Genomic DNA, 12,731 nt, shown 5'->3' on the forward strand with positions numbered 1-12,731 from the left:
TAAATAAATAAATAAATAAATGACCGTCCATCTTCTTGTTCATATACAAATACCTAAATAATCAGGTTGACTTTGCAGGCTTCTGGTATTAAGGATGTTATTTATATTAATGTCAATAATCCAAATTTAAAAGACTTACAATAATTTTGTTAATTTAAAATGATTTCGAAATCAAAATAAGGATGCAAAGGAGACTGAAAATAATATTTTGAAACATGATTCATTTTAATATGTTTACAAGGAAAGAGTAAATTGACCAGCAGAAAAAAAAATACCAAAATTAAAATTTTACAGATTTTCTGTCTCAAAGCACAATATATTTTTCATAGAAACAAATATATCACCATTATAGGTACCATAATATGGCAACATTTATACACAAGGCCGTATACCATTAAGAAAATCAGTAGCAATGGTGATGCAATACATTAATTTATCTTGGTTAAACTTTTTGCCATTATACTTCCTGGCCTGCAGGAGTATTTGCCAGGATACAAAAGAAAATGTGTGACCCCAGTTTGAACAACACATACAAAGCTCTTGCTGCCCATGCTTAACCCTATATTTACTATATGGTCACTGGGAATGTTTTCATACCACTTCTCTGACTTCATTCCATTTACTATAAGGCCATTCCCATGGAATCAAACATTTTAACAGATTCATTTGGATATTAAGGGATTATTTTATACAAAATAAGAAGTGCAATATCAGGACTTATGTCTGTAAGCCCAAACTTAACAGAAGAGAAAAACTATACAGGGGTTAAGTGGAAAATAATTTGAGATTATTTGGAATAGGTAATGGCATAGTATTGAACTGGGGAAAATGTGATAATATGGTTTCCTTCATTTTTTTAGAGTTGATTATTTTTAAATGCACCAGATGATTTTCTGAGGGCCATTCACATTCAATATTTAGATTCATTATATTAGTGGCATATACAAAGCACCATATAATATATGAAATGTAGAACAATCATGATTATGTAATTAACTGTAGAAATAACTGCTAAAAAAATATAGCAATATTTAACACAGGATTTCTAAAACCATTACATATTCATTACTTTTCTCAAAGCTAATAATGTCCCATGTTTTATTTTACAGACTTTGTCTATCAAGATTTATATGCATTTGGCACTTTTGGGGGGCTGAAAATAGTTGATATCTTCTGTACAGTAATGTTACAGTTCTATACAAACTTCAGAAATATGGCATTTGGAATAGTCTTTACAATCCTCTTCCAAGCGTTCCATTTCACATAACAGCAAATACTCTGAATGCCTTTCCTCCCGGAGGATTCTGTAAACTGCAAAAAATACAAAAAGTATATTGATGTCATTTCCATATATAATCCTTCAAATAAATCACGCTGTCTTATGACAGTCAAGAAAGCAGCTCTATGAATCCAGATGGTCAACTTTCTTAGGCTACTATAATTTATAGTTATTGGAAAGCTTGAGCGAGAATGACATAATTCTTTAAATCTTCGTTGTATGCTGGGCTGTAAGTTTACCAAAGAAATTTAAGGTGCATAGTGGTAATAATAGTATTTCCTATAGAACTTCACAGATTCTAGATCACATTTTCCTATATTACCACCGTTAATTCTAATAAAGCAGAATTAGACAACTATTGTTCTGTTTTACTGGGGGAATACTGAGATCCAGGTTTACAGCTGAGGCATGGTTAAAAGTTAACCCTAAGTTAAAAAGATAGTGATAGTTAAGCAGTGCTCTAGAGTACTAACTTATCATTTCCTAAGTCTGATAAAATTTAAATTATATTGCTATCATGCTTATTAATATTTTTAACATCTATGGTTTCAAGAAAAATTTTAGTGAGGAAATCTGGTCAAATCTGAAAGGTCCTAAGAATTTCTTCACTGAAATGGAAACACACATAGAAGCACTCAATCTCATTTTGGAGGTATTTCAAAACAGAAGTTAAAAGCAATGCAGAATCATACATTTTATTCTTTTCTAAATTATTCATATCTTACTTGGCAATATCAATCAAGGTGTGTTTTGTTTAAATGCCTAAAAGTTAAAACAGATTGACAATGACATTAATAGTTATTCCAATCAAATGTAACCTTTTGAAGTCTTTACATTTTTGCATAAAGTTTTACTTTCCTAATTATAAAAAAAGGCTTTTAGCGACAAATGCCATACATGCTAAGACGGAGACAAAGTGCAATTCCTCTTATTTATTTATTCATGTACAAGAAAAGAAAGGGGAGAATGTTAGAGTGAAAAATAAGTACGAAGACATCACGTGTGTACACACAACATGCACACAATAAATACACACACACCAGGTTTTCATACAATCAGATGGCCAATAGAAGCCATTTTTTTTTTTTTGTAGAAAACAGATTGACAAAGCGCCCTAGAAAGTGAATGCGTTTGGTGGTGTTTCTTCTTTGAACCCAGTGATACACCGGAAAAAATGCATATTTCTGAGCCTACGGATCTGCTGCTGAACCCAAGCTCTGAGACTGACTCGTTAGATGGCCTTGGGCACATCATTTAACCTCTCCAAGCCTCAGTTAACACATCTATTAAATTAGGGTTTATAGAATTAACTTTACAGAGCTGTTGGTGGAGCTAATAGACTTAGGGCACCCAGCAGCATCTAGAAAATTCATAGTAGGTGCTCAAAAATAATTATTCTCATTTTTCTTAGGATATCATCTATCATCTTATAGTTTTAGAATAAATTTAAGAAATATGACAGGTAAATGAAACCACATCACTCAGTTTAGTTTATAAATTGCATATCAGACTCCCTAACTTGTATCTATTTTATATATCATACCATATTATATATACATATATGTCAATTATATATATTGAGTGCTCTGTGTTTGTGTGCGTTTCCATTTCAGTGAAGAAATTCTTAGGATCTTTCAGATTTGACCATTACATTTCCTCACTAAAATTTTTCTTGAAACCATAGATGTTAAAAATATTAATAAGTATGATAGCAATATAATTTCAACTTTTCACACTTAGGAAATAATAAGTTAGTACTCTAGAGCATTACTTTGAGCCAGGCTGTAGAGAAGTCACCTTCTTAACAATGATGTCTTGATATAGTCTCATCTGAAAATAGATGCTAAATACAAATCTGTCTTTTTATGAAGATGGCACCTAGATGGGTGTCCTTTAGAGAAACTTTACTGTATATGTGGACCCTCCATTGACAATTTTGAAGAACCCAGTAAATGTCTAAAAGTTAGGGATTTTTCTGTATCCATACAAAATACATGGGACTTAATATTAGTTCCACCAAGTACCAATGATTTGAAAAATCACTACAGGTTCTTTTCTCTTAACTCTTATTAATACTTGATCAAGTCAGTCACACGAATTTTCCCAAACCACTAAAATATATAATACTAACGGACCAAATAGTATGAGATTACTGGAAATCTCATACTAGGAATACAATTTCCAATCAAAGAGAGAGTTTGATTCTGGGGAAAATCAGACTCATTGTTTTCGTCAAATACTTTGCCAGACAGCTGGATTAGAGAAATAGTCAGTGCTTTGCTTACCTAGAAAGAATTACGTATAAAAACGAATCTAGAAAATCCAAAAGAGGATGAAAGAAATTTGCTCATTATAAAACCAATTAACAAAAGAGTGGTTCTGACTCGTAATCTGATTTTCACGTTGATTTTTATAAGCCTGCAGGAGACAGGCGCCTCTGGTGCTGCAGCTTCTCCCATCCCTGGAAGACCGACTCCTACACAGTTAGCAAAAAATACACCGGCTCAGCCACCTAACTTCAAACCTATAATAAAGTGAGTTGGTTGTAAAGCAAGCATAAAGGGATAGACGGTCTATATGTGCGTTTTTTTTTTTGTTTTTTATTTACCTTTCTGAGAAGATTCCATTCTGAAAAGAAGCAATGTAAGTCTTTCTTTTGTCCACAGGCATAACATCAACATAACCACCCTGATTTCGAACCACCCCGGCATGGACCGCTGCTCTGCAGATACTGGACAGCTGAGGGAACAAGGTAAAACCCGTCATTAGTAGGACATTCCTGCGGAACTTGTCCAGCCTACTCGTCTACTGGACTGAAGTCACTGTCATCTGTCTTTACATGGATACTCAGTGAGCAGCTACCGGATGATGTTTTGTGCATAAAGGAATGTTTCCAAACTCACAAAGTTAGAGCCAATTCTGAGCAAGTCTGACGGCAGATCTTAACGGTGGCTGCAATGGTAAAATCCCTTTACCAGCTAGTCTAGCAAATACTTGCCTGTCCAAACAGCAGGCTTTTTCTATTGTTGAAGCAATAAGAAGCAAATTAGCTCCTTTTATCTCTTCAAGGGCCTAATTATCATTCTTAATTTTCACCCTTTGCCAGTCCCTACTGAGTCACTCTGACCAAATGCTCAAGGCCGGATTATCTGTACCTCATTTATGTTCAGTTTTGACATCAACAACTCAAACATAGTTCTGTTTATATCTATGGTTCCTTTTCCAAAATACAGGCTTACATTAAATGGGGAGTTTTTTCCCGTTAAATAGTATAATCTATGCAGAGAAAATTCCCCTGAAAGAATAACTCCAAGAAGAAAAACATGAAGAACAATCAGAGCTTCTACCTCGATTTGCAATGCCTATCACCCTGGCTTGAATGGTCTGACATACAGAGAAAATTCTATGATTACATTGTACTAGTTATAGAATCTCAATTGAATGGGATTTCTATGGAGGAGAAAATCACCGTTTCAAGTCTAACACGTTCAAATTTTTAAAACTATCGACTTCTAGAAGTCAACTCTTTTCTTTTGGCCCACTAAAGTCTTCTCTAGATTTTAACATTTCCTTTAATCCAAATGTTCACCAAAATTTGTCAACAGCTGAGTATAGCCTGAGGAAATCCTACAAAATGAAACACTTGAACTGTTTCAGTATAAAGCAATCCAACTCAGCTTCCCACAGGTCTTTTCTGATCCCACTGGTGTGTTCTTTTCTTATCTCTATGCACATGTGAGTGACTTAACATGCTTTTTTAAGTTCACATAAGCATGTGCATCTTACATGACCTTGCTTTATTACTGTGCTCTGAACTTTGTGGCATCAGTCAGTATTTATTAGATCAGAGAGCCTGAATGCCAAGCTGCTTAATCCTTTTCACGTTTTGCTATATCACAAAATACCATATATCTAAAACCTCATATCCGTGCTCTGAGGAGGCATTTTATTCACCATTTAAAGTCTCTCACTGAATTAACATTTGTATCCAATATAGTTCATAACAGATGGAATTAAAAATAATTCTATACATATTTCAGTATTTATCTTGCTCTGTTAAAAGAGCATTATCAGCATTTTTCCCAAAGGCAATAAAAGTGCTTAGATATAACATTCACTAAATCCAAGCACTTAATACGTTTTGAAACTATTGTTTGGCCCATAACTATGCAGTCAGCAGGCATTCCTATTTGAGTTTAAAGGTCAGAGGAGATTTTCTTTTCATACCCACACTTTATAAGAACTAATATATGATGAAAAGAAAGAAGAATTTGTCTGTGAAAACAGTGTAACATTTTAAATGAATGCAGAAATTAACTGTATCTTTGACAAATGGGAAATAAAAGTTCAAAGCAATAGAATGTACAGGTTGTCACTATAAATGGAGAGAGAGACAGACACACACACACACACACACACACACACACATATACACACACGGGAAGGGGGAGGGAGGGAGAGAGAAGGAGATTGGTAGATTGGTTCTCATTGTCCCATATCCTGCACTTAAAGAGAGAACGTATTTTGTAGGGGGTGGGGAGATTGGCAGTTAATGGTTGAATCTCTGCCTCTGTACTTACTATATAATAGTAAGCTTTACATTTTCAACTTACTCTTAAAAGGATCTACATAATAATACATAATTATCTACCCATTTCACTGAGGTAGGAACATAAAATAATCTCAGGATATAAGTTCTAACAAAACCTAACTCTAGTGAAGAGATGGCTTATTATTACAGAAATGGGTAGGATATTTTGAAAGATTTTCACCAGACACAACTAAAATGAAAAGTTTTGATGCTTAAAGGGACAATCTGAAAAAGAATGATTTCTTTGGAAATTTCTGTGATTCTAGATATGCTCATTCATATCCATTTATTTATTTGTTTTTTCAACAAACATTTATGTGCAAGGTATTTGCTTAATGTCTGATGTCACTGTGTGCTCTAAGTTCTGATGGCAGGAAGCGAACCTGTCTTGTTTACAGCCTGGCACCCATCAAACTGTTGATGAAAAAAGGATGCATGAATTGCCCAGGTGCTGCCCTCAAGAAACTTAACAATTAATGAAAGAGGTGGGAGACAATCATAGTACCTAAAGGAATTGGCTAAGTGCTAAAAGGGAAAAAACAAAGTTATAGGGGTTGAAAGAAGGACGACATCAGACTTGCATCTGGAGATCCAGCAAGACACTTCACAGAGAAAGCGGCAATAATTTAGGATGTGAAGAATGACCATGATTTTAACAGATAGAAAAATTAGAAATAGGATGTTTTCAAACAGAGACAAGAAGATAAGCACAAACATGAGCACTGGCAAATTAAGATACTAGCAGTACACTGAAGGTGCAGATAAGAATACAGCAAAACTGAAGCTTCGGAGAGATCAGATTTGGAGAATGATTTCAAAGGTAAAACTGAACTGAAAAAAACCTGGACCTAAATGAACTCACCAAGAGAAATAAGGTGGTAAGATCCACATTTCAGGCCTCTTTTCACAACCATATTTCCATAGTATTCTATTGAGTATGTGTATCAAGAGTATATTTCTCAATTTATTTTTATAACTCTCTGGCTTAGAAATTTGTAGTGGTTTCTAAATGACTGCCACATAAAATCTAAACTCATCAGCATGCATTCAGCCTCTCCATTTACAGTTTCAGGAGCTGGATCCCTTCATCCCTTCAACACAAAATTCGCTGCAGCCCCATTTAGCTTCAATTCTCACCAGTCCAGAGACAAGCAAACCATGCTATGCCTGCATACAGCTCACCTGCTCTCGCCTCCCTGTCTTTGCAGATGCCAATCATCCCACCTAGATGCGTTCCCTACTCCTCTTTACCAACCCACACGTGAAACCTGGCTCAAAAAGTACCTATCCATACTGAAGCCCTCACAGCTAACATTCCTTGTCCAACCCCAGTAATGTCATCCATTATAACATGCCCTCAACTGGTTTCCTTTTGTATGTATTTTAATGTATTATCTGTTCTTGATTCTATGTTACTTTTTTAAATGCTTCTTTGACAGTGAAGATATTGTTCATACATTTGACAATTTCTTAATTATCCAGTTTATACTTCAAATACTGAAGAACCCAAAGGAAGATTAAAGAAAAGCAAAATGTATTTTCCTTCTCAAGAATGCCTTCAGACTATTTCATTAAGTGACTGATATAAGACACATGGGTAGGATATGAAGAAAAATCTAGTCAAAATAAATTATTATGCACTCATATTTGCATATGGATATTCATTTTTCAACGTTATTGATGATTAACTCTTTTGAGACTATGTATATCAACACAAAATCTATTTCCTTATTCTGAGTATAAATGTACATATATACATTTAAATGTGTGTATATATATATATGAGGGTGTATATATATACAGATACACACTACATATGTACATACTCATATATATATGTGTGTACATGTGTGTGTATATATACTCATATATGTGTGTGTTTTATATATATATACACACACGTGAATACTGAGAGCTACATAAATTAGGATACTTACATCAGAATAAACTCGAGTTCCAATTACACGAGCATAGTGTGGATTTGCCTGCATACAGTTACGAGGACAGTAGACTCTGAAAAAAAACATATATATAAATATTAAGTAGCTGGTTACTTCAGTCTTTCTTATTAATAAGACCACAGACATGCATACACAAAAATAAACTCAGCATTCTAAACCCTACCCGTTTTTTTTCTTCTGAAATAGGTCAATTGTACAAGCCAGGCAGTAGACACAAGTGCTTCTGCTTACTTTATCCACTTCCAGCTTTTAGCACAAATGTGTTTCTTTTCTTTTAACTTTTTTTCCTTTCTAATTTAGTCAAGAAGCTTTCTAATTTGGGGATTCAAAGCAGAAAGAAACATCAGGATGTATTTCTCAATGTGTCTGGCTTACTACAATAGGCTCTCCTACCATTTCCCTGCTTCCCACCTTGCCCCCTCTGATCTGGTTTTTCCTCACACTGATACTGAAGCACACAAGTCCAATCGTATCATTCCGCTGCTCCAAATACCCCAGTGGCTTCCCATCTCAATCAGAAGAAATGAGAAGATCCTCACAACGGCCAATAAGCCGTACATATTCCGTCCCCCTATTACCTCTCTAACTTTATATCCGACTCCTCTGCCACTCTCTCACCCAACTCCAGTCACACTGGCCTAACAGTTATCCCCCAAACATACAAAATAGGCTCCTCCTCAGGCCTTGGCACTTATCTTCGTTCCCTGCATGGAATGTTCTTTCTCCAGACATCTTACTGCCTTACCAATATCTGATTGGCTTAGTTCATTTTTAAAAAGTTTCCAAAAACTTTTTATTTAAACATAAGGTCCAATTATCAGTATTCAATCAATCACATGATATTTTAAAAAATCCACTCCCTGAGTTTAAGAAACTGTCAAGTGGTGCCTTTTTGTTTTATCAACTGCTTTTTCTGAATTCACACCCACACAAGACACACAGACACACACACACACACTCATGCACTAAGAGGAAATTAAAAACTAACACTGAAAAAACATAATTCGTTTTACATAATAAATCAGAGTTTCAAGAAAACGCCTATATGAAAATCATTGTTTAATGAGGGCATCAATAATTTTCCTAAAAGTATTCTAAAAAAAACTTCAATTGCAACCACCTTTACCAACTGAAGCAGCTCTTCCTTAAGACCGCTTTTAAGAAATAGCCACATTTCTTATTTAAATTTCTTATTTCTAAAATTTATATAACACTATACTAGAGTATATATACTTCTTAAATCTAAACCAGAACCATTTAAATATAAGTAATAAATGAATCTGAATTTTCATAACTTTAAAGGGTTGATTTTTATAAAAGATGCTGTTGAAGGTTTCTGTAGGAGGAAGAAGGGTGACCCCATTGACTGTGACATTTTCTCCTTGTATCTGAGAACTGTTGGGCATTCAGTGCTCACCCAATGGTAATAAAATCACCTGCTCTGCCCTTAGGATCATGCTATGTGGGCTCTACCTTGACCACACTTAGCCTTTGGTTTTGAAAGGCCAGGCCAGTAGCTCCAGACTGAGTTAGTTGCTACTCAGGTCAATTCAGGTCAAAGAAAGACCGGAGGATGTTTTTGCTTGTTTGTGTCTATTCTCTGGCTCGAACACCTTGTTACACACTCCTGAGAAGGTAGATAGTGACCTAGTAAACATTCCTTTATCAACAATTTGCTTGCAAGATTTGAATAAAAATGTTGGCACATTTTAATGATAGCTTGCTCTTACATCTTCAGCATTCAATAGATTTTAAAGATCTAATTGTTTATAGATATCAGGATAAGATTCCACCTGCCTATGCCTCATCCCTAGGTTGGAAAAAAAAGATTTCCAATAGCACACGCAAACACACAGATACACACGTAATTTTTATAAGGTTATGGTACTAAATAATAGAGATAGTTTATTTGGGGCTGTCCTACCAGCCATGGAACCTCTCAAGGACACGACTGTGCAGGTAAACTTTGTTTCTTCATGCTTATCTTAAGCTTAGTTTCTTTCATTTATTTGCTCTTACCATTTTCCTCCGGAAGAGATTTATGTCTCAACTTACCTAAATGATGTGAAATTCTAAAACAGATGTACCAACCACATGGTTGCCTAAAAATTGTAAACTGTCATATAAATAACATCATTTATTTATGAATTTATGAAACTATTAAAAGTTTTATATGAGAAAAGAAAAGATAATCTTTGCTTCACTAGTCTCTAAAAGAAAACAGGAGGGGAGCTTTCCAGACTACTTAAGGTCAAAACTATATTTAAATAATTACTTGCACTGATTTGTTATATTTGTGACAGTAAAAGTAAAAATTAAATTTAAAACATTCAGGGGGCCAGCCCAGTGGCGTAGTGGTTAAGCTCTCGTGCTCCACTTTGGCAGCCCAGGGTTCACAGGTTCAGATCCTGGGTACAGACTTACACGCCGCTTATCAAGCCATGCTGTGGCAGGCATCTCACATATAAAGCAGAGGAAGATGGGCACCGATATTAGCCCAGGGCCAATCTTCCTCAGCAAAAAGAGGAAGGATTGGCAAAGATGTTGCCAAATCACCAAAAAAAAAAAAACACAAAAAACATTCAGATATCATTTCCCTTTTGGGGGAATATTACCCTCCCTTGAATAAGCCAAGAAATAGGAAACATTTATTAATATTTTACTTGACTTTTTTTTTCTTTTGGAAGCGTATTGCTACAGATTGTTCCATAGATATTCAAATTATCATTTATTGAGCATCTACTAGAGGGAGGCTTTCTGCTGGAATGCTTCACAGAGATTATCCTTAGAAATTGGTCCTCATTAGCCTAGTCACATGGCTGAGATAGGGCCTACCATAATACTGTATACAGCAGGTATTTAATAAATGGATAATTCTAAAATTCTTGTTTTTTCCACGATATCACAATGCTAAAATTAACAGCTTCACCTAACATTATATCTCTTATTCCCTCTATAAAAATACAATCTGTAAGCATAGGGGTTTGAGAAATCTGAAAAAAAGAAATTTTACAAAATTTTCTAAGATTATAAAACTAACCACAACTCTAATTAAATCTGTGAGCCTCATAACGGCATATTGAGTGAAGCTCTAGTAAGAGGGGATTATAATTTTATACAAAAATATTTGGTATAATTCATCCATAACCAGATGGTAAAAACATATATGAGGCACTTCAAACAGTAGGGGAAACTCAAATTATCCTACACATTGTGTAATCCACTGATTCCAGTAAAAACACATGTTGAAGAATTTAAAAATCCTCAAATCAGCATGCACCAAGTTAGCTGACCAAAAACATTACAACACTGTTCTTTCATTAGAGTAGAAATAAACAGATTGGGTTTTTAGAAGGAAAACAGGTTAACTATTCCTATGTGAAGGAACTGATTGCTTTTATCATCACATTTGTGATTGAGAAACTCCCCAATTGAGATAGAAAATGAAATACTTACTCCTTACATCAACATCACAGTCTTTTATTACCTTGTGAACAACCAGTCTCACTCTAAGTGAAACACTGCTTTATTTTCAAAAGGGCAAGTGATGAAGCTTTTCCAAAGTAAATAAACTTTTCCATAAAAAGTGAGCTCCCTCAATTTTTTAGTAACTATAATTGATCGATTACGATTATATCTCTAAATCTCATTACTAGTTTTTAGAGTTAAGATGGGATTTCTTTGCATTAACGGAGTCAGTGTGGATAGAACTAAGACTGGATGTGCAGAAACATACTCCAATTTTACTACATATGGTTACGGCTTATGGCCATAATACTTCTAACAGTTTTCACTTTAGGCTGGTCAAGATAAATGAAGCATTTTTCATTATTTTATAGTAGATAAAATCCATTAAAATTTTTTTTTAAAAGAGTATACAGAACAAAAATAAAAATAAACGCAGAAGATGGGCTTTTTGACTCACAATTGGATTTATCTGATTTAGGAACTAGATGGCAATGCTTAAAAATATGTTATGTCATTTTAGTTGCTGTAGTAAGAACTTATTATAGACTGAACGTTTGTGTCCACAAATTTCACGTGCTAAAGCCCAATTCCCAACGTGACTGTATTTGGAGATGGGGCCTTTACGGAGGTAATTAAGGTTAAATGACGTCATAAGGGTGGGGGCCTGAACCCAGGAGAGAGAAGAGTGTTCTTTCTCTCCTTCTCCCCACTTCCTTCCCTCCCTGCCACCCTTCCCCTCCTTGTGAGGACACACAGAGAAGGCAGCCACCTGCGACAAGGACAGAGGCTTCAGAAGAAACCAAACTTGCCAACACCTTGGTCTTAGGCTTCTAGCCTCCAAACTGTGAGAAAATAAATTTCTGTTGTTTACACCATCCAGTCTGGGGTATTTGTTATAGCAGCCCAAGCAGACCAAGACAGAACCCTTCACAGCACATGTGAACAGAGTGTACGCACAAGCCCTGCTATTATGGAAGAGTAGGAAGTACTTGCTACTGAAATTCATTTTACTGTCAACTGTCTGCCTGAACTCTAGAGAGCTACAGAAAATGTTTTTTTACTGAGCAGACACTACCTCAGCCTCCCCATTCACAAAGTTCTGCTTCAATAAACATGACACTCTGAAGTGACAGTAGCCATGGGAATTGTGCTAACTTTACTAGTTTCATCATCTGGGGGCAAGTTCAAGTGCAGCCGCCCCACAGCCTGTTTCAGGCAAGGTATCCTTGTGGAGGATGAACTCGGAGCCTGATTGTGGGGAAAGTGGCTGCTTTGCTCTATCTTGATCAGTTACAGATCCGTGCAATAACCTGACAAGTACCTGAGCGTGTGTGTAACTTGTCGGGTGGCCAAACCTGGCAAAGCTGTTGAAATGAACATGTGATTCTTCCTTTTAAATGTTAAAATAAAGATTATTGTAGACAAAAAAACA

General features: G+C 35.3%; 1 protein-coding gene across 1 annotated transcript in view; it reads right to left on the reverse strand.

Annotated features, from left to right (window-relative positions):
• Positions 1–204: 204 nt before the first annotated feature.
• CRISPLD1 (cysteine rich secretory protein LCCL domain containing 1) overlaps positions 205–12,731 on the reverse strand; it is a 46,922-nt gene continuing 34,395 nt past the window's right edge. Inside the window, exons 13-15 of the mRNA XM_004436299.3 lie at positions 7,808–7,883; positions 3,888–4,018; positions 205–1,311 (exon numbers count right to left, since the gene is read on the reverse strand). Coding sequence (XP_004436356.1) covers positions 1,260–1,311; positions 3,888–4,018; positions 7,808–7,883 — 259 coding nt within the window. The 3' untranslated portion in view covers positions 205–1,259. The remainder of the gene's footprint in view (positions 1,312–3,887; positions 4,019–7,807; positions 7,884–12,731) is intronic.

This window comes from Ceratotherium simum, chromosome 31, assembly GCF_057802395.1.
Source record: "Ceratotherium simum simum isolate JZ-2026a chromosome 31, ASM5780239v1, whole genome shotgun sequence".
NCBI classification, from domain to species: Eukaryota; Metazoa; Chordata; class Mammalia; order Perissodactyla; family Rhinocerotidae; genus Ceratotherium; species Ceratotherium simum.